This window comes from Suricata suricatta, chromosome 17, assembly GCF_006229205.1.
Source record: "Suricata suricatta isolate VVHF042 chromosome 17, meerkat_22Aug2017_6uvM2_HiC, whole genome shotgun sequence".
Taxonomy (NCBI): domain Eukaryota; kingdom Metazoa; phylum Chordata; class Mammalia; order Carnivora; family Herpestidae; genus Suricata; species Suricata suricatta.
The window spans coordinates 23,099,795-23,121,965 of NC_043716.1; the positions used below are offsets into that span (position 1 = coordinate 23,099,795).

Consider the following 22,171-nt stretch of genomic DNA (forward strand, 5'->3'; position numbering starts at 1 on the left):
AGAATAAGAATATGTCCACCTGATACTGACTAACCCTTAAAATATCAATATTTTAATAAAGATGTTAAGATGAATTTAAAAAAGTGGGGGGGAAGGCTCAAGCAAGAAGAGTAGTAAGTTACAAAATGGGAAAGGTCTCCTCACCAAACATTTACAGGTCTTTTTTTTTTTTGAGAGAGAGTGTGAGCAGGGGAAGGTCAGAGAAAGAGGGAGACACAGAATCCAAAGGCAGGCTCCAGGCTCTGAGGTAGTTGTCAGCACAAAGCCCAACGCAGGGCTCACACCCACAAACCATGAGATTGTGACCTGAGCCAAAGTCGGACACTTAATTGACTGAGCCACCCAGGCGCCCCTCTTCACCAAACATTTAACCTAACACTTACCACAAAGCATACTAGGAATTAGGGTATCAAAGCATTAAAAATAGTAGAGAAATGGGGCTCCTGGCTGGCTTAGTGAGCAGAGCATGTACTTCTTGATCTTGGGGTCATGAGTTTGAATCCCATGTTTGGCAAAGAGTTTACTTCAAAAAAAAAAAAAAACCACAGAGAAAAATAAAATAGCAGTAAAGTGATCCAAAACGCTCAAAAATTTAGAAAACTGACAACCTATCTTTTACTTAACGGAGGAAGAGGGAAAAGCTGAGGGAGGGGATATAAAAGATCATTCTCAAATATTTGCAGGGTTCCTAACTTCAAGTACGGCAGGGTATAAAGTCTAAAGGCTGGACCCTTGGAAACAATTCCTAATTAAAGCAGGTATTCTGGGGAGCCTGGCCGGCTCAGTCGGTAGAACGTGCAACTCTTGATCTTGGGGTCATGAGCTTGAGCCCCATGTGTGGCACAGAGTTCACTTTAAAAACAAGCAGGTAGGGGCGCCTGGGTGGCTCAGTTGGTTAAGCATCCAACTCTTGATTTCAGCTCAGGTAAAGCTCTCACAAACCAGGAGACCAGTTCATGAGATAGAACCCCAACATGGGCTCTGCACTGACTGCGTGGAGCCTGCTTGGGATCCTCTCTCTGCCCCTCCTCTTCTCTCTGCCCCTCTCCCACTTGTGTACCCAAGTGCTCACTTGCTCGCTTGCTCTCTCTCTAAAAATAACTTTTAAAAAAGGTTAGGGGCACCTGGGTGGCTCAGTCGGTTAAGCGTCCGACTTCGGCTCAGGTCATGATCCCACAGTGTGTGGGTTCGAGCCCCACGTCAGGCTCTGTGCCGTCAGCTCAGAGCCTGGAGCCTGCTCAGATTCTGCGTCTCCCTCTCTCTCTGCCCATCCCCTGCTCACTCTCTGCTCTGTCTCTCAAAATAAAATAAAGACATTAAAAAAATTTAAAAAAAAAAGGTTAAAAAACGACTGTGTACTATATTATCACTAAAACCAAATCTTCTCTTCTTCAACTCTGTAGTGCTGCAAATACAGTCCCAGCTATTCCAACGTACCCCAGAGGTTCTCAAGTACCCCCATATGGCAGAAGTATTCTTACTATTTTTTAGGGCGCTGGCAAATTCTGGGCCACCTTTGTCTTTGAAAATAGGGAAAACATCTGGTTGAGGAAGCTGATTGGTAGTCAACAGAGCTTTTTGTAGCTTGATCCTTCCTTCCAAGAGCTGGTCCCACAGAGCTGAGGGGAAAAAAAAAAAAGGATACCATTTGTTACAATGGGGGGGGGGGGGAGACAAGAAGACACACCAGTCTCTACAAAGCACCACTTTATCACAGCTTCATTCCATGAAAATATTCTCCATTACAGAAAATAAATTCAGTATCTTGGAAGCGAATATTTGTTACAAGAGAGAGGGTATGCTAAAGCCCAAAGCGAGGAGAAAACGGTTTTCCCCTCAGTATTCCACAGCTGCCGAAGTACCAGAACAGACCCAGCTAAGCAGCTCAGTGTAGGAAGGGCTGGGTAAGCATAGAAGAATGGGGTGTTAGGCCTCGAGGTACGTGGGGCATGTCACAAACTCATTGGAAGGACATAGGAGAAAATGAAGAGCCAAAACAAACAAAAAAACAAATAGGATATCAAATGCAGACCCCCTGAAAAATAAGCCACCAGCAAACCATGTACAAACCTATCTGGTTCTTCACAGCTCTTCCCTTCTCCACTTCCTCGGAAACTTGGACACTGGAGAAGGTCATCACCACTCCGTCATCTTCACTGTTCCTGTCTTCAGGCCTGTCTTCCTCTCCCTCACTTGTGGAGTCTTCCTCCCCGTCCCCTTCTTCCATGCCACTCTCCTCCTCTTCATCTTCTTCCTCCTCACTGGTTCCAAGGTCATCCATTCCCTCGGTGAATTTTTCAAAGTCACTGATGCTCGGGACACTAAAACCTGGTGCTCTCCCAGACTGGCTTCTGCTCCTCTTCTCCCTGGCCGGACTACTGTCCCTGTCATCGGCACACTCCTCTTCCTCGGCAGCACTCATAGCATCCTCATCAGATCCCTCCAGACCCAGCCCCTCTGCATCTCCATCTCCAGACTCATCCTCATCAGATATTATTTCCTTGTCTGAACAAGAGAAGAAAGAAGGAGAAAAGACAGATGTTACTTTGAGACAAACATTAGGCCACATTTTTCATTTCAAATAAATGACTACAGCATCCATCAAAAAAATAAATGTACTGCTGCACTTGATTCAAATATATACTATACATCTACTACCTTTAAAAGGCTAAGGGAGAAGCAAAGATGAACGAAACACAGTCCTATCCTAATGAAGGTTCTAGTGGGAAAGACAGTTCCATCAAATATAAACAACTGACAAAGTTTTGACAACTCAGAGGAGGGAGAAATTGTAACTGTGGGGGAAGGTCTGGACCTTGAAGAATGGTAAGATTTCAAATAAGGGAATTAACAATTTCCCCATACCTGTATCTGAAATATAATCTTTCATTAACTACCCCAAATGTACAATCTCTATCACACCAGTGTACCCTATTTATTACTTATTATTAAGCACCTATTATCAGCCAGGTATAGATAAAAGTTAAGGAATGACAAGTACAACCTAACATCTGTGGGGAGAGATTCACAGCCTGAGAGTGGTAGACACGCATGCCAATATTCCCATCACTACTATTACAGTGTCATCCGTACACAGGGTATTGGAGGCGGGTGAGGGGATGGGTAAAGCAGGTGATGGGGATTGAGGAGTGTACTGGTGATGAGCACTGGGTGTGATAAGCGTCGAGTCACAAATACTATACCTGAAACTAATATCACACTATATATTAACTAAATGGATTTTATTTTTTATTTAAAAATTTTTTTCAGTGTATATTTTATTTTATTTTACTTTAATCCACGTTAGTTAATATATTGTGTAATGATTATTTCAGGAATAGAATTTAGTGATTCATCACTTAAGTGAATGGAATTTAAATAAAAATTTAAAATTATAGTGCCATTAGTACACAGTGTATGGAAAAGGATCCATCTAACATGCCTAAACGGGTGAGGAAAAGCTTCACGTACAGGAAATACTATAATTTTATTGAATAAGCATAAGTAATAGCTGATGTAATAGGTCTTCAGTACTTTTTAAAAGTATATATAAACTCAAGACATGGAGAGGGCTGTCAAAATATAAATACAAAAATGAAGTGCAAAAACAATGAAGAGAAATTAATCCTTTAAGTTCTGAGGCGCCTGAGTGGCTCAGTCAGTTAAGTGTCTGATTTGGACTCAGGTCATGATCTCGCAGTCAGTGAGTTTGAGACCCATGGCTGGCTCTATACTGACAGCTCAGTCTGGAGCCTACTTCAGATTCTGTGTCTTGCCTCTCTCTCTGCCACTTCCCCACTCGCTCTGTCTCGCTCTCAAAAATTAAACATTTAAAAAAGGAAATTAAAAAAAGAAATTAATCCTTTAAGTTCTTTAAATGTATACCATTTCTCAGATTAAGGAATATTCACAGAGTGGCAGTTAAGAATATAGATCTTGGAAAAAAGAAAAAAGAGTATAGATCTTGGAGTCAGTTGGCCTCATGTGAGTCCTGGCTCTTTGGCTTACCAACTCTATGACCTTGAGCAAGTTATATAACCAATCTGTCCCTCAATTTCCTTACCTTTAAAATGGGGATACAGGGTGCCTGGGTGGCTCAGTCAGTTAAGCATCCAACTTTCAGCTCAGGTCATGATCTCATGGTTTGTGAGTTCAAGCCCTGCGTCTGGCTCTGTGCTGACAGCTCTGAGTCTGGAGGCTGCATCAGATTCTGTGTCTTCCTCTCTCTCTCTCTCTCTCTCTCTCTCTCTCTCTTTCTGCCCCTCCCCTCTTGTGCTCCCACCAGAAATAAGTAAAGTTATAATATAAATAGAAGGGATAGATACTAGCAACTTCATAAATATTGAGAGTATCAAATGAGATGATACATGTAATGGTAACACTAACAACATCTTTTGAAGACTGTGTTCTAATCTCTTTGAACTTAAAGAGTTACCACAATGCCTGACACATGGTGAAGCCCAGTAAGTATCATAATATTTGTTTCACAATCGGTCCCTTTATCAGTCTCCAGGCAAAGAATGTGAAATGAGCCCCCAGAACTATAATGGATAATTATCCATTATCCAACTAATCATGGATCTCATGACCTGAATGATAGTTTCTTTTATATCATCTGTGCACTCTCAACCTGGCACCTCTAACCTCTCTAAGGGGGGGAAAGGGCATCCACTCAGTAACCACCATATCCAGCCCCTTCTTCCACTGAGACACTTAAAATGCTAATGCTTTAAAATTATAAGCTGATGGGGCACCTGTCTGGCTCAGTTAGAGCAGCATGCAACTCTTGATCTTGGGGTTGAGAGTTCAAGAGTCATGTTGGATGTAGAGATTACATTTTTTAAATTTCATAAAAAGAAATAATAAAAAATAAAACTATAAGCTCATGTCCTCACAACCTCCTAAGGCCCTTGCAGGGGAGAGAGAAGAATTATATTATTTTTACAATGGCAAAAACATGAGTTTCACAAACTAGTATTATACAGTGACTCAATGCAAGACTTGAAAAACCAAAAGAAAAGGGTCAAAATCCATAGGAGTAAACATGCTCATCAGACTCAAAGCATGGCCCTATCCAATATCTATTGCCCTTTCTCTCCATTTTAGGGTGAACCATTAACCTAAACATAAGGATTATAGAAACTTAATAGCTCTGAGCCTTAGAATCCTTATGAACTGAAATTAAGTACCTTAAGGTCCTTTCTAATGCCAAATCCATGGTCTCTCCTAAATTAGTGAGTGGGAGCACACACACAGACTAGTCTTGCAGAGATCACCCAAAACGAAAACAAAACCCCACAACTTTAACCCTAAAAAATTAGGGAAGAAAGAAAAAAGCACCATGCAAATATGTCTACTCACCAGATGAATCTGGCAGAGTCTGCCAGGGGTCTTCCTTCCAAGCTTTTCTAGAGGTAGCCTTGCCAGAATACCTTTTGTCTGTGTCCACGAGGGAGGCTGATGCCAGTTTTCTAATGCTACCCACCGCCAGGAAATCACCTTCCTCATCTTCCCCTTCATCAAACCTGTCAATCACTCTGGCAGCAGTGGCTGGGGGGGGGGGGGAGTGAGGGGTAGGAGGAGAGTAATCAGAATCTCCAGGTTAGAAGAAACTTTAACAGTAACCCTGTCCAACCCTTTCAACTCTACAAAATCCCCACCAACTTCCAGGGACAGGAAACATTACCTCTCCAGATAGACCACTGTCTTGGTGCTGTTCCTGAACAGAAAGCTGACCTCTGCATCTACTAGTAGGACATATTTCTATGCCTTGGATTATAAAACCTAGCCTAATTCCTCTTCGATTTGTGACAGTCACTCACATGTTGTAAGTCAGCCATCTATCCTCACTCCAGCCCATTCCTAATGGAGTTTGTTTATCCTGGCTCAACAGCCCCAGCACCTTCAACGGATATTCCTAAGGCACGGTCCAGCACTAACATTTATCCTTCTATATTCTTCCTTCCTCACACTTCTCTGATTCAAGTCTAAAGCAGGAATACTCCCAACTAGACCTTAAACATCAGCTTACAGAACAGCAGTCCCAGGGGTGCCTGGATGGCTCAGTCGGTTAAGCGTCCGACTTCGGTTCAGGTCATGATCTCACAGTTCTTGGGTTCAAACCCCGCGTCGGGCTCTGTGCTGACTACTCGGAGCCTGGAGCCTGCTTCATATTCTGTGTCTCCCTCCCTCTCTGTCCTTCCCCTGCTCGCTCTCTCTCTCAAAATAAATAAATAAACATTGAAAAGATTTTTAAAAAAGAGCAGCAGTCCCATTCATCAGACCCTGAGCAAATGTCCTGAGGCCTAAGGGGGCTTAAACAGCAGGAGGAATCCCACTTCTTCCTTCAATCTCCAATTAAGTTCTTAGGAGCAGGCCGACTTAAAAAACAGCTGAGACTTCCTTCTCATTTCTAACTCAATACCAGACAGACCCCTGTTCTCTGAAGTCCCCGGGATGCAACGCCCACCCGAGCACCAAGTCTGGAGGGCAGGTCAGAAGGAAGCTGAAGCCCTCCTCCGAGCCCGGGCAACCCTCCCGGGAGGCAGTTTTCCTCTGCGCCAGGACAGGCCGAGTAGGCCGGGCGGCGAGGCCTGGCTGCCGGCCTCCCTCGCGCTGCGCGGGTCTGCCGGGGGCTGGACCCACCGCTCCGCACGTGGCTTTTCCCCGGTCATGCCTCACCCTCCTCTGGGTCGGCCTCAGGATCCGCCTCGCGCGGGCGCGGGTTCAACAATTGTTCCAGCTGCAGCGCCAGGGACTGCGGCCCCGCCATCGTCACCAGGTCTCGCTCCGCGCCACGCCCGTCAATGTGCAGCCTCAGCCCCGGCCCCCGCCGGGACGCTCTATCCCCTCCGGGCCGGGTCGCCCCGAGACTACTCCCTAGAACAGTCAGGGACCGCAAAACACCCTGCTACCGCTGGGGCCGGCCACTTCCGGGAGGCGCGCGCGAGGGGGCGGGGCCTGCGCGTCACTACGGGCGTTGCTAGGGAGAAGGCGGAAGCGCGCGGAAGGCTGAAAGGATTGTCGCCGTCCCGGCGCGCGTGCGCGTGCGTCGAGGGGGGTGTGTGGGGCGGTCCGGGAGCGCGCCAGAGCACGCGGCCGCCGTTGGCGCCGAGCCGACGTTGCTTTGCGCGCTCCACTTCTCCAGTTGTATAAAATATGCTTTAAGATTTGTCCGAGATTCGCTTAGAAATAAAGTGTGGTGTGTAGCCATGGCCTATATATGATGGCTGCTTTGAAAAAGAGTAAAGGGTAAGCACCTCCAACCTTAGGTGCGCTTTCAGGCGCTGGGACCAAAATAGGTTTGACATTTAACAGTTTAACAATTTGGAGGAGTCTGGGGCTGGGCGCATGCCTCTGACCCTGTAGTGGTCAGGATTTAAGAATCCTGCGTCAGAGATGTGCATGTGTTAAGTGTAGGGCGGATTGTTGGCATTTTTATTAACACGAATAATTAGAAATAGCTATGGCTGTTCCTGAATAAAGATCGTTCCGTAGTTTCTCCAAATAGCTTTGTTTTAGGGAAAAGGGGGGGGGGCTGATGGTGGCGATTACTCTATTGCATGCCTTCATTATTGATATCTGTTCAAAGGTGAGGATGTACTCAGACACTTGAAACTAGTGCACAAATGCAGAAAAACTCATGTCTACCATATGAGGGGCACAAGTAGACTCAAAATATAGAGACTTAATAGAATCAATTTAATTACACCCGGCCACATGCAAAGATACACTCCCTTTATATTCTCTTTCGTTCATGAAGCATTCCCTAACTACCCGCTGTGTGGCAGGCACTGCTAGATGAGATACAAAGATGAACAAGTTAAATTCTCTCCCTACCGTGATTAGCCCGAGGGGTTGGGGGGGGGAACGGCGGTGCAGTCAAATTTGTAAACAGATAAGGGCAATAAGGCAAAAGGGTGAGTACAAAGTGGTCTAGCCTTCCAGTATCTGTTTGAAATCACCTGTAGAAACCTAGAATGACTCCCCCCCCCAACCCTCATAACAGAAACTGCATCAAGAGAGTCCAGAAAAGAAATGTTAAGGGTGCCAGGCCAGTTGGATCCCACAGCTGAACAGCCTGGGAACCCTCAGCTCACCAATGTTTCCTGTGGTATTTAAGGGAAGTGAAGGTCTCTGACTTTCACAGTCTTAATAAGCCCTCAAGGTCAAGAGTAATGAGGGACCATTGGCTTGTTTCATGTCCCCTTCCTAGGTGGCTGCAGAGGGGAAGGAGAGCCTGTCTTAGGGCAGATTCCCTCATTCTTGAAAGGGAAAAAAATGCCAGGCTAGGACAGGAGCACCTAGGTAGGGGACTCAGGAAAAGAACACTGCTTTTTACCAGCAGCAAGACAATTCAGGCTAGAAAAGAGCTCGCGCTTGCGCTCGCTCTCCCTCTCTTTCTTTCTCTCTCTCTCTCTCTCTCTCTCTCTCTCTCTCTCTCTCTCTCTCTCTCTCTCTCTCTCTCTTTCTCTCTCGTTAACATATTCATGTAATTGCAGTCTGGTGCCTGCTGTCTGGGGTCTCCAGAGCAAAAGCATGCCCCTCAGGCTGCAACAGGGAGCCACTATCCTGGGCTTCAAAAGACAAAAATGTATCTCTCCCCCCAATCCTCTTCTGTTCCTATTTTGAACAATAATGCTTAGAATCCTTGCCTTCAGCATAAAGAAAAGGGAGAAAAGGGGGAAGGGGGCAAGACAGGTCAGAGACCACCTCTAAGTTGTCATACAAACACGACACACTGGTGGATGACTCTGGGCAGAAAATGCCCTAGTCTTGCTTATCTACTCTCCCTTCACTGTCCTGGTCCCCTCTGACTTGGGAAGCCTTTGGAGGAAGGAATCAAGACTACCCTACTCCAGTCACACACATCCCAGAGCCCCCCAAATGCTTCTGCTTTCTTACCCCATACTGAGGGGAGGGAGGGGAAGAAAGAGGATAGAATTCTAGGACTTAAGATGCTGCTGAGAGACATTGAAGCCTGGGCTAGAGAGCACCTTCCTAAATGCTCTCTCTAGGGGGCCCTCCCTGCTTGCATTCTAGTATATAGAGAAAGGAGGAAGGATTTTCCTGATGGGAATAGATCTGGAGATGGAGGATTGTCTACAGGGGAGGATACTTCAAAGACTATGCCTCCTAGAAGAAGCTTTAAGCCTCTAACTGCTCTGGGTGTGAGAGCTGATCAGAGGGAAGGGAATAAATGGAGCACTCTCCCAAAAGAACAGTCCTCTCCAGAGGCAGTCAGAGGGTCTCCCCATTCACAGCCTGCTGCCTAAGGGCTGCAAAGTGACAGAGGTAGAAATAGCAGAAGATGGGTAGGGGTGACACTGGATTGGTCCACCACTGTTGTCCCCATCAACTATTCCTGTGACCAGGAGTTTCAAAAGTTAAGGGAAACCAGGTTCTTGCCTCTCTCTTCTCAGATGCCATCAATCCCCAGGCCCCAGGTCCCTGCCCAATGCCTGTCCTGGCTCTCCATGCATAGTTTCCCCTCACTTTGTATAGCCTTAGAGCAGTCCCCAGTCTCCTCTGGCCTGGAGAAGTTGGGTAGGTGAGCTTCAGTTCCCTAGCCCAAAGCAGATGGTCGCTTCCTGAGGCTGGAACCCTGAGGGCAGACGGCCAGAGGCACAGAGGTGGCAGCTTTAAGATGGCTGCTGGGAGAAAGCAAACTGCTAAGCCCAACTGTAGAGAGAGAAGAGACTGCCCACCTAGGAGGGAGGGGACCACCTTGTTGCTCCTCTTTAGCCCTTGAGCCTGTCCCTGCAGCTCAAAGCTAGGCTGGCTGGGGATGGTGTAGCGCTTCTCTGCACCTTAGATGGGAAGAATAGTTCCTGATATTTCTAAACCTCCTCCTCTCAGGTGGCTCCAAATTTGACTGCTAAGCTTTGCCACCTGTTCGGGTGCTTATTAGGGTTCAGTATCGAGAGCCAAGAGGGAAAGACTGCCCTGCTGCCACGGAGTAAGAGAGAGGAAATGAGTCCACACTGAGCGCCTAACTCAAAACACTTCTTAACAAGTACTCGATTCCACAATAAAGCTGTTAAATAATTCAGCAGCCTTGATAGGAAAATGCAGCTTCCCGTGAGCGTACATTCAGTTAAATGAATGTCTTTAAAGGGGGTGGCCATAATGAATAAGTTGGCTGTGATTTAATGTATATAAACGCTAAAAGGGCAAAAACAGCCGATCCAATGATTGCATACCAAGCAGATAAAGAAATGTGCTGCATGCAGAGGCTAGGAGTTTCAAAAGTCTCTCCGTATTTCATAAATTTGGATTTCTGAAAGAATACTCTCAGGTTCCTCCCTGACAGTCCTCCCCATTAGATAAGCCGTCATATGGATGCGGTAAAATATTGCTTATTTTAAAGCCTTCTCTGCAGGAAAAGATACACTTGGTTGTGTCTTAACAAAATATGAAAATGACAATGGAAATAACGTACCAGTTAATGTAAAACCTTTGATTTTTAAAACGAAATAAATAATCCAAACTGAAATCTGGGTGATGTAGAAATGAAAATCCGGAGCTCAAATAGCATCTTATGTTAAAAACACACACGTATTTCATAGTAGATAAATATTTAAATTCCTTCCATGTTTAATGAAGGCTGGGGAGGGATTGAAGTACTTTTCAGAACCTATTGGCAACTCCCAGGTGAAATCTGATTCCTATATTGGTTATTTTTGCTCATCTTTCAGAGAAAGGTAATATGCATCCTGTGCCAGGTAAAATAGTTTTCCTTCTGAGAAACTTCAAATGTAACAAATACTATAAAACAACTACTTTGTTATCAGTTCTCTGAAAGGGATTAAAGTATTTCATTTCTAGCTGTACCCTACATTCATTTTACGTCACCTTTTAAATTAGAGAACAGGATTATCTATGGGAAGTGAATTGAAACTGAAAAGAACTACCTCTAACTATGTATTTACAAGTAACTATGTCAAGTCCAGGTTTACATGTGCAGAATGGGGGATAGAGACAGTGCATGGGCTCTCATGCCTAATCACACCCGGACCACTCATTTTTAGCCATGAATTTGATTTCTATTTCAAATTCTATATTCATTTATCAGCAAAAAGCTCTTCAATTGTATCAGTTAAACCCACAGGATGCAAATCTGTAGTTAATAACAGCAGGAAGCCACGGAGAAAAGCTTGGCAGGCCTTAGCAAGGGGATTCAGCCATAGCCAAGGTAAAAGCCCAGTACTGCTTCTCTTCCCTCTGGCTTCTGAAGTGTCATTCAGCTCCCCATCAGGCCTCCCCTCTACTTGGTAAAACATCAAATAACACACCAATTATCTAAACATCAGATTTTCTATTTTTATTAAAAACTCACAAATTTATTCAACATGTTTTCTTTCATACAGTGAATGGTCTAATATGCACTGGAGGTCACACAAGCTTAGGTTTTTCAGAACAATAAAAGACATATGAGAAATTTAATATATAAAGAAAAAAGTAGCAGCTGTTGACTGCATATTTGACCATAAAATTTAAATATTTCGGACTTTCATTTTAAAGACACAAAAATAAAACCTGTGTGGGTCTATATAAGTCATATTAACAATTCCATGAATGTTCAACAGGACTAAAAATTAGCAAAGATGGTTTTTTTTTAAACCTTGTAACACTTTTTTTCTTTTTTTTTTTTTTTTAACACTTTCTCAGGTTGTGGTGCCAGGCACCTTTACAGTATTTGTGCTATAATTATTCTATTTGGCAAGTGTCTGAATATCTTGTTTTCTCTTTGCCTTGTGTAAACAACACCTTTTTACCTACTAGCACAGGGAGCTGCAAGCCCTGCAAATCTGTCAGAACATCTACAGGAAGAGAAAATGAACAATTTTGGTTGATTGCTCAAAACATTTTGTTTTTGAACAAGAGGTTTCAAAACAGGATATATTAATAATAAAACACTGAACTCCTGAATTTAACATTATACGTAAACAGTTGACTGTTTTTAGTTTATTGGTCTTTTTTTTTTTTTACTTTTTTTTGTTTTGTATGTGTAAAGGTAGAATACTTTCTTGTACAGTTGATGTTCAAGTCATTTTACTGAGAGGTCTGGCTAGAGACCATCCTAACCAGAGGGTGTGTGTGTGTGTTTGTGTGTGTGTGTGTGTGTGTGTGTGTGTGTGTGTGTGTGTGGAGAGCTTTGTGAAGGTAGAAGAGTTGATACTGAGGGCTTTACATTTAGGATGTTGCAATTTTGGCAAAAACAAAAAACAAAAACCCAGATAGACAAAAAAAAAATATATATATATAGTCCCACCTGATGCACAGCAGGTCGGCGTTTCTGAAGCTATAAGTTTGTGGTCGCTGTTGCTGAACTCAGACAACACTAGAAAGAGATTTCCCAGAGCCAGAACCCTCCGGGCGGCCCGGAGCGCCCCGGGCTGCTCCACCTCCCTCTCCCGGCTGCGCTCCCGGCCTCCCTCCCCGCGGCTCCCGGCGTCACCACTGGCCGTGCGCCCCCGCCGCCGCCGTGGGGGGTTCGGTGCAGCCCTCCGGCCGGGCGCGCACGCTCGAGGAGTCTGTCCCCGGATCCGGGTCCAGGTGGAAGATGGGGAGAGGTCTGCATAACCCTTCCGGATCCCCAGTTTTGCACCTTGCCAGTCAGAGCACGAATCCCAGTTCTACTTCCAGGAGGATTTTGATCCTGTTTCATGTCCCCCTTTCCTGTCTGGATTCGCCAGACAGAAAATGGTCCCCGAGGTTGAAGGAAGTGTGTGGGAGGGGTGGGGGAGGGGTGACTTGCTTTTACTTTTTTTTTCTTCTTTTTTCTACTTTTCTTAAATAAAGGTTCGTTTCTGTACAACCGCGAACTCCGCGGACCGTGCGAGACCCCGCTACCACACGGCCGCCTCGTTCATTTCGGGCGGGTGAGACAGGTGGTTCCCGTAGCTCGCCCCGCCGTTGACCGACAGTGATGAGAAGGGCGGGCTGGGCCCGAAGACCTCCGCCGACATTGAATGTAGAGGCCCGGGCAGGCTGGGCTCCGGGCTGGGCGAGTCCCCGGGGGGGTGCGCCAGGATGTCAGTGAACCGCTGCGCCTCGCTGGACGGGTGGTGGCCAGGCAGCGGGTGCTCCAGGCCGCCCAGGGGCGTCCCGGAGGGCCCGGACGAGGGCACGAAGGGCAGGTCCACCGGCGTCTGAGCCTGCGAGGACGGGGGGCCTTGCGGGAAGAAGTCATAGTTGCCCCCGGGCCCGTAGTACTCGCTCTGGTAATCTGCGGAGCGGCGGGGAGGAGGGCGTCAGGGCGGCGGAAAAAGGACGCGAAGGACAACTCGGAGAACTCGCCGTCGCGGGCTGCCCTGCGGGGCCGGGCTCGGGGAGGAGGCTGGGTGCGAACAGCGGAGCTGCTCTCGGCCAGCTCGCCTGCCTCGTTCGCGGTCGGGAATTCGGCCTTCGCTCCGGACTACTTCCCCTTGATCAACGTTCTGCCCTTCCCCGCCTCCCCCACTCGAAGGGCCTCCCGCGCGGCCACCCGCTTCCGACGAAGCAAAGCGCGGCTGGCCGCCCCCAGCCTCCGGGTCGCACACTCACCTCCGTAGAAGGAGAAGGGTCCGTTGGGGATGAGCTCGCCTGGCTCCAGGCGGTCCACGAGCGGCCGCATCCGGCGCGGGCTGCGGAAGAAGGCGTGGCGCCGGGCTCCCAGCGCGCTCAGCTGCTTCATCCTCCGCTCCTTAGAGCGTCTGTTCTGGAACCAGACCTGAAGCCCAAAGGCGGCGGGGTGAGGCCCCGGAGATAACCCCCACCCCTACGGGTGCAGGGGCCGATCGGCCCTAAACCCTCTAACCGCTAGCTGGACTCAGGGCTCCGTGTGTGTGTGTGTGTGTGTGTGTGTGTGTGTGTGTGTGTGGTATGTGGGGGTTATGTCTGAGTAGGAACGCCAAGGTCGGCCCCTGAGCCAATGGTATATAGGATTCCCAACTGGGGACCTGGGCAAGCCGCCCTGCCCGACGTGAGGCAGTCGGAGTTGTTTCCAATATCACACTGTCAGTTACAGCTTCTGGGGGCTGTACACAGATAGACACTCAACCTCCCCAGATAGTGTCAGACACACACAGCTTCCCGTTCTGGGTCCCTGGCAGTCCCCTCCCCCATGACCGCGCCGGAGAACTAAACAGCCTCTTGCTGACACCCAGTCTGCCAATGATAGTGACACCAAAACCCACAATCTCCTTTTCAAATCCACGAAAATCTCCCAGTGCCGAATATACTCACACTGAAGATAGACACGCAAACTACCCTTCACTGTGCACATGTTGGCACAGCCTCCCAGAGGCCACAGGGCCTCCCCACCACCACCAGGGCGGCCTGCCTGTGTGTGCCCATGCTCAGACTCAGCCTCCCAGGCACATCCACCCCCACCTTCGCAGAGCCTCCACGGGTGAACCACACACCTAACTTTGCACCTGAATCTCAGGCCCAAATCACATGAAGCCTCAAGTCCTCACAACACACTGGCACAGCTGTCCCCCTACCCCATCCTACCAGAGGCTGAGCTGACTCCAGCTCAGGCCTTTTCCCCTTCAAACCAGGATGCCCCCAACTCTCTGGGGAGGAGAGGCCTCTGCTATGGGGCTTGGCTAACCCACAAAAATAGGGAAGAGGACACAGAGGAAGATCAGTGTTGTGGAGAAGCCACTGGAACTGACTCACTCTGGCATGCTCAGAAACCTCTGCGTTCCTTCCAAACAAGGTGGTTGGTGCAGAAGAAAGGGTCCCAACTCCCAGTGGTGTCCAACAATGTCCCCTCCTCCAGATTCTTGCTGAGCTCCCTAGGTCGTGTCTGGATCTCTCCATTCAACCGCCCTCCACCCCCCTCCCCGCCTCGGCGCCTCGCTGAACCAGCTTCCCAGCTCAAGGCTGGGTTTCCCCAGCTTGGCCTGGGTGCCGGTGTAGAGGACCCTGCCTGAGGGTCTCAAGGGGAACTGAGCATGCCCAGGCCCCGACCTGGATGACACGCATGTTGAGGCCAGTCTCCTGAGCCAGCTGCTCCCGGATATGGCGAGTGGGCTTGGGAGTAGCAGCGAAGGCCGCCTTCAGAGTTTCCAGCTGCTTTGCCTTGATGGTGGTGCGGGGCCCCCGCCGCTTGGCGCCCAGGTTCTGGTCGTCATTCTCATTGCTGCCCCCTTCCTTGTCCGATACGTTGGCGCTCTCCGAGTCCTTGGCATCATCCTGTGATGGGTCTTGGGAGTCTGGAGACAAACTGGGGTCACTGCCCGTGGTGGCTGGGGAAAGGGAAGGAACAGGTGAGCAGCGGCTTAGTGTGCCTCCTTCCCCCAGGACCCCTGCCCCTAGCCACCTGGGAATTAGGGCCTCACCCGAGTGGAGGCTGTTCTCTTTGGCGACACTGCTGTTGCTCAGGTAATCCTCTTTGCAGACAAATTTGTTCTCATCGATGATATAGAGCTCCTCACCGGTGGACAGCTGCTTGTTACACATCATGCAGGTGAAGCAGTTTAGGTGAAACACTTTGCTCCGTGCTCTCCGAACCAGGTCGCTAGGGGAGATGCCCTGTGCACAGCCCGCACATTTGGTACCGAAACATCTGCGGGGTGGGAGAGGACAGGTTGGCGAGCGGCAGGAGGAAAGGGAGGCTGGGAAAAAAGACGATAGAGGAAGAGAGAAATAGAAAGTGGAGGAAGAAGAGGATGAGGGAAAAGAGAGCCAAAAAAAGAGGCAGAATGCCGATCAAGCAGGCAAGAAGGAAGGCGAGGGCGCGGGGCACCAGTGCAAAGTCAAGGGGAGAGATACACATGGTTACAGTGAGAGAGCGAGAGGCCCATGCTGCTCCCCCGCAACCGGGCCTCATGCCCTGTGCTGTCCCAGAGGAAAAGAGCGCTGTGGAAGAAGGAGGCAAGGTGGCGATGGGAAGGGGGAGGGAGGCACTTATTTTCTTATTAGATTCAGAGAACAGTCAAATTCTAATTAGTGCTCCGTGTAAACTCGTCCTGAGCGCCGCTTTTCTCTCCTAGCATTGCCTCTCTTTCACTGCAAAAGGACCCACGCATAGGCTGGGGGTTGGCAAAGTCCAGTCCCACCGCGGGTGAAGACACAGCCCAGGAGCACTCGGAAGGCTGCAGCTGGGCTGCAGGCATGTTCAAGCCCAAAGCCCGGTAGGTTGGCACAAGCTAGAGCCACCACAGGGCTCTAGAGGCTGGGCTGCACTTTGCGGGACCAAGGCCTCTGGGGCTCACTGGCAGCCGGCACTGTTCACCATTCTCTGGTTTGGCTCCAGCCAATATTGGGGACACCAGGCGCCGCCAATCGAGGTTCAGAGTCTCAGCTAGCACTAGCTTCCGACGCAGCCCGCGCTTGCTATAGGCAAAACAAGCCTGCACATTGCTTTTCTCCATGGTTCTCCGTAATCAGGGCCATGCTTCCTGGGGACAGTGATGAGGACAGCGCTTTCTGGGCCTCTGAGCAAAGCGACCCAAAAGGCTTCGCACCCCCACCCCGTCTCCCAGTTTGATCTGTCACCACAAACTCAAAGAAAAGCAGAGACCAAGTCGACCCAGTAAATTGAGAGATTTCAAATCAGTACAGAGGAATTAAAATTTGCATTTGCTCCTGTTCTTCTCAGTTGACTTGGGTGTTTGTGTGGATTTCATGGCAAAGATAGTGAGTTTAAGAGGGTAAATTAAAATGGTAAACGAAGGAGGGGCATCTCGAGAAGTCTGGTGTGAGCCGGGCCTGGGTTTTTCCCGGTTTTGACAAGGAGGTGGTGGGGCAAAGGGATGGCGGGCCGTGCCTGATAGAGCTCCGTGTGGAGCCTGCGCCACAAAGCCGAGGTTCGAGTTGGGCGGAGGCCGAACCTCCCGCCGACCCAGGCAGCTGGGAAGCCCAGGGAAAGGTCTTCCCGGAGGCTGGACCCTTGGGGCATTTCACAAGCATCATGCAATTTGCCCAGGCCGGCGCTGGGAGGCCGTTCCGGGTTTCAAGAACACCCTGGGACGGGCAGGATAGGCATTAGGGCACGGTTTCCCCCTGCCACCACCAAGGTAAGGAACTCAGACACTTTACGCAAAAGCCTCTGCAGTTCCCGCCAAGACGTTTTGGATGTGAAAAGGCAGTGACTTGGATCTAGCCTGGGGTTCAAAGTCCAGTCTGGAAGGTGGACAACCTGGGAGGCTCAGAGAACACAGTTGCCAGAGAGCTCTGAGCGGGGAAAGATCAGAGCTGGGTTTACAACGCCAAAGGCTGTGCTGCCCCCTTCTAAGCTTGCAGGGGCTTCTAGGCAGAAGTGGACTCAGACCCTTTCTTCCCAGGCACGTGCAGCTAAGCCCGGACCCACAATTTCCAGGATGTGAGCAGGGCCACCTCCTGGGCACCCTGTGCGCCAGCTGGCGAAGAGGCGGGAGCCCGTGGGATTTGGCTGCCCTCTCCAAAGGCGGCTCCTAAAGTGGTTGCTTTGGCCAAGCCGACCTCTGATCCGAAGCTGGCCTGGAAGGGCCCGTGGGAGGGAGCAGCAGAGGCGCCCCAGGGAAGTACTCACCGGAAAAAGTCGTTCTTGCAGTAGAGCTTGCCTTCCCGGGAGAAGCACTTCTCGGTCAGGTTGCATTTACATTCACAACACTGGACGCACTTGACATGCCAGGCCCTGTCCAGCACATTCAAGAGGAAGCGGTCCAGGATGGGCCTTTTGCAGCCGGCACAGTGCACCATGGTCTTTGGTTTGGTTAGGTGAGGCCGGGAGAGAGAAGAGCAGGTAGAGCCTAGGGGATGACTCCCCCCCAGAAGATAGCAAGAGCTCCCCAGCCCCTCCAAAAAGAGGAAACACCCTGGGTGTGCGAGCCAAAACCCGCACCAGGAAATCAAAAGGGGGTGAAAATGAGGCTGATGCCGGGCGGACGGCACCCCGGTGGAGTGTGCAGTCTGAGAGTCCCAGGCCCCGGGGCACCGTGGCGCCGCTGAAGCTCCTGGGGGAGGAAGAGTCTCGGGCCGGCGAGAAGGCGACTCTTCTGCCCAGAGCCCGCGGAGGAATGAAGGTCACCGAGAACGGCGACGGGAACAGAAATAAATAAAACGGAGACGGAGACGGAAGAGGACGACGCAGCGAGCTCGGATCGCAGGGAAAGCGCCGTGGAGTTCTCTTGGGCTTGAGGTAGAGCTGTCAGAAGTCAAAGTGCATCTGCTTTTGTCGGGGTGTGAGGGCGCGTGTGTGTGTGTGCCGGGCTGCCTGCCACCGGGATTTCCCCTCCTCTTTTTATAAAAGAAAAGAACAAAACGAGTAGAGATGCTTTGGATCCTAAACTGCCGGCATCGCGCAGCGGGTCCGGACGCGCCTGGCGCCCGCGGTGGGCCTGGGGGAGGGGGCGGGGGCAGGCCAAGGGAGGTGGGAGGGAGGGAGGGAGGGGAAGGTTGGAGGAAGATCTCGTTGTTGATTGTTGTTGTGGCTTAGGTTCCCCCCGCGTTTGGAGAAGTGTTTGTGTCGGTCGAGAATGCAGAGGGACAACTCCAGGCGGACGCAGCCAGGTGCGCTCCCCACCGCCCCAGCCCCGTCACCTCGGCCCGTGGCCTGCCTGGCGGCCTCCGTGTTTTCTGGACGGCCCTCCCAGCTCCTGGACTCCTTCGGGACGGTGATAGGTCTGGCTTCTCACCGCGCCTGGCAGTGCATCGTGGCTCCAGTCACAACTCGCGGCCGCCTGGGCGCGCAGCCCCGCATCGCTCGGCCCGCGCTCGGGCTGCCTGGGTCCAACCCCACAGTCGCGCGACTTTCTTTTCCTTTCCCCCTTTTTTTCGTTGTGGTGGCAAATCTGGGTTTCTTTTCTAGCCTTTCCTTCCTTCCTTCCTTCCTTCCTTTTTTTTTTTTCTTTTGCAGCGGGAGGAGTCAGGGGGAGGGGGAGTAGCTTGGAGAGCTTAAAAAAAACGTCCTGGTGCAGTAGCTACAGTTCTGCGAGGCTGGAACAGCTCAGCAAGGGCCGCTGCTGTCGCCGCCCAGGCCGCAGTTCGTTGCTGGCTGTCCCCGGACAAGCGTCCCTCTGTCCCTGGTCTCCTGGCCCAGTCCGCCGCCCTGGCGCGTCTCTCCCCAGCTCCGGCGGCTCGGTCACTGCTCCTGGCTGTTGGCTGAGCTCTGGAAGCCCCCTCGCCTTAATGCAGCGCCCGCCGACGTCACCGCGGCCTGCGACCAATCAGCGGCTCGCGGTCCCTCTGTAAACCATTCTGCATCCCTTGGCCGGGGAGAGTGCCGGGAGACCGCGTTTAGAGGATCAGTGGCGGCCGCATCCGCGGCCCCGCGCGGTGCGGGCGGCGGGCAGCGAGGTGCCCGAGCCCCTCCTGCTCCGGTAAGGCCTCGGTTTCGATGAGAGCGCGGGAGTAGGAGCAGACGGAGGGCAAACTACAGTTGGAAGGTGGGATTAATCCAAGGTCGAGCCTTGCTTAAGGTTGGGGTGCAGCTGGGTCCGGGAACCCGGGCGGTCCCGGTGTACGGTTTGACTTGGCAATTAAGCGGGTGTTGGGCTCTTCCCCCTCCCCCCTTCTTTCTCGCTTTCTTAGCCTAGAAGTTTGTCCTGGGCACTGCGCGCGTCTTCGGGGGAGTGGGGGAAGGGAGGACGTTTGGCAGCAAAATCTTCTCCGGTCTCTCCTGTGCCTTCTCCCCCCATCCAAAGTCCACAGGGTCTTGGTCTCCCGGAGATCTGGGTGTCTGTTGCCCGCAGCGCGGTCTTGGAAAGTTGATTCCGGCGGTTTCCTGGTGGGGGCGGGGGAGACCGGAGGCGCGGCGCCGGGGAGGGGGAAAGGAGTGGGTGGGGAAGCGCCTCGGGTGAGGAGTTGCAACCCAGGCGAGAAAGTTGTGAGAAGACTGTGATCCGGAGACACCTTTTACATACAAAACACAAACGACTAGGCGGGAAACCACAGGGCATCCGTGGCAGCTGGTGGGTGGTGGTCTTGGCAGTAAGAAGGGGGGACGTCTGGGACTGCACGGAGAGGCTGCAATGGATTAGGCTGTGCAGCACTAGGGCAGAGTGGGCCCGGCTTCTCCTCCTCCCCCTGTTCCAGGCCCTGGGCTCGGAACTGCTTCCTGAGACCACCGCGGACCCCATCCCCTGTAGTCACTCCTCAGGAAGTCCTTACTTCCCTAATTCCGAATATAACCTCGGGACCACTGCCTCGGGCAGGTTATTCCAAACTTGGGCTTCAGGTCCGGGTCCTGGGGACCTGGGGAATCTCAGCCTCCAAGAGTCACTCTGTTTCCCTGGCTTACATCAGTCAAATACCAAATTTCTTTCGACAGCACTATTTTTGTGCTAAACCGGGATTTTTCCTGAGGTCTGAAGGTGCAGAGCTAGGCAGTCCTGTTTTTGCTTCTCGTGTTTTGGGGGGCGGGGGGGGATGCTAAGAAGATGCATTCAGCCCTACCGTGGAAGAAGATAAACCAGCCAGGTCTAGCTGGCATTTTGGAATTGGTCTTTCCATCCCACTGGTGGTACGGGACTCAGAGATTCCACACAAGGGCCAGGGACTAAGTTGGGGAAAATGCGCGCTGAAACGCCATTACAACCAACCCGCTCCAGCCTGGGATTCAGGTCTCTGCAAACAGAATACCCTCTTCGGACGAACCGGCAAGCCGCTACAGCGAATTTGGTTTACAGCGAATTTGGAGTGGAGTTTTAGGGCTCTGCCAACGCCCCTTTTCTGCCTTCCAGCTTCTGCCCTCACCACCCTGCAACCTTGATTGAGGCCGCCGTCAGCCTCCACTTGCCTCCTGCTTCACCTTTTCACTGGAAGCCAAAGCCCAGGCGGCGTGCGCCTCTTTGGTGCTCGTCGCATCCTGATCTCTGGTTGCGGGGCCTCTTCAGCTTCTCCACAGCCCCTCCACACACACCTGGGCTGGGGCTCCCCGATACCGGAAGGGCGGTGTTGGGGCTGGTTCTCTCTCCCGCATCAAGACCCCTCCGCGGGCCTCTCTCAGGACCCAGTTCAGAGCCGGGGGAAGAGGGGAGGGGGGTTCTCCGACCCAGCCGGCCAGCTTCGCGAGGTCCGACTGCGTTTTTGTGCTCCTGGGGCGGCCCCGACGGGGCAAGCCTATCCGCACCCGGTGCTCCAGCGCTTGCGGAGGCGCTAGGGGCTGCTTGACTCAGGAGTCCCCATTTCCTCCGTCCGGAGTCCAAGGTGCCCCCCCCCAAACTGCTGCCTCGGATGAGGCCCGCGAGGAGGGGCTTGTCCACTCCAGCCGTCCCCAGCTCCACAACCACCCCCCTTCCCGCGCTCTCGCAGTTAGCGCCCTCGACCAAACCGCCCCTTTCTGGAATCTAAAGCCTCCGAGTCCCGAGTGGCTCAACCCCCGCCCCGTCCCAGCTGGGCTCCTTCTCATGCAAAACAGAGGGGCCGCGGGGGTGGAGGGCGGTCAACAGGGATGTACGGGGCGACAGCTGGACCCGGCTGCCGGCCCTTCCTGAACCCAATGCCCGCTGTCTCCTTTCGAGTGGACAAGAGGGGGTTGCTCCACCCGTTTGGGGTGCAGTGATCTAGGGACCTCGGCATGGGAGGAAAGAGGGCCCCTCCCTGCTGGGAACCAACGCGGTAGGGGACTTGAAAGGACGAGGACAGGATGCAGACTCTGGGGCATCAGGCTCTGCGTGTCCCTGTGTCCAGATGGTTCACTAAACAGGTCTGCAGGAACCAGCCCCAGCGGCTACCACGGAGTCCGGCAGCGCAACTCTAGGCGCGCCTCTTGGCTCCTGATTCTAGTCCCGATTTAACGCCTCCACGGCGACAGCACACTATATTAATGGGTTTTTTTTTTTCGTTTCCATTGAGCTTTTATTTTAAAACGTATTCGATCGCATAGGCATGGACAGAAAACAGACCCAGCTTTCCAAATTAGCCGCTTCTGAAGGCTCTCAGCCCAGCTCTGCATTTAAACCAATGGCTGCTCGGTGAAGAGTGCCAACCTCCCCTCCTTACTCACTGCCACGCTTCCTGCCAGCGTCCTGAAGTACACAGCGCTTTCCCAGCAAGGACCTCCAAGTCACACAGAACCACAACCACGCACACCGCCCCGGGGCGTGTAAACTCTGGACGGGTGCTGTGAGGGTCAGTTTCGCCGCGGAGTCTTCGCTCGGAGACTGCGGAACCCTCTTCCCCTCATTTCCAAGCTTTCTTGGAAAAGGCCCCAGAGGGGCCAGCAAGCGGCTTTCACAGTTCCAGGCTCCCTTCT

General features: G+C 51.4%; 2 protein-coding genes across 3 annotated transcripts in view; both read right to left on the reverse strand.

Moving 5' to 3' along the window:
• AATF (apoptosis antagonizing transcription factor) overlaps nt 1-6,929 on the reverse strand; it is a 98,148-nt gene extending 91,219 nt beyond the window's left edge. For both annotated transcript variants that reach the window (XR_003904547.1, XM_029928070.1), the window contains exons 1-4: nt 6,682-6,929; nt 5,362-5,550; nt 2,071-2,505; nt 1,482-1,619 (exon numbers count right to left, since the gene is read on the reverse strand). Coding sequence is in view for 1 of the 2 variants with exons in the window: in XM_029928070.1 (XP_029783930.1) it covers nt 1,482-1,619; nt 2,071-2,505; nt 5,362-5,550; nt 6,682-6,772 (853 nt within the window). In the remaining variant the exon portion in view is untranslated. The remainder of the gene's footprint in view (nt 1-1,481; nt 1,620-2,070; nt 2,506-5,361; nt 5,551-6,681) is intronic.
• A 4,373-nt stretch (nt 6,930-11,302) lies between these two features.
• LHX1 (LIM homeobox 1) lies at nt 11,303-18,222 on the reverse strand. The gene is made up of 5 exons (XM_029929086.1): nt 17,507-18,222; nt 15,333-15,559; nt 14,962-15,239; nt 13,549-13,714; nt 11,303-13,231 (listed from the first exon to the last, which is right to left on the reverse strand). The coding sequence occupies exons 1-5, from the start codon at nt 17,674-17,676 to the stop codon at nt 12,852-12,854; spliced, it is 1,221 nt and encodes a 406-aa protein (XP_029784946.1). The 5' UTR covers nt 17,677-18,222; the 3' UTR covers nt 11,303-12,851.
• Nucleotides 18,223-22,171: the final 3,949 nt, after the last annotated feature.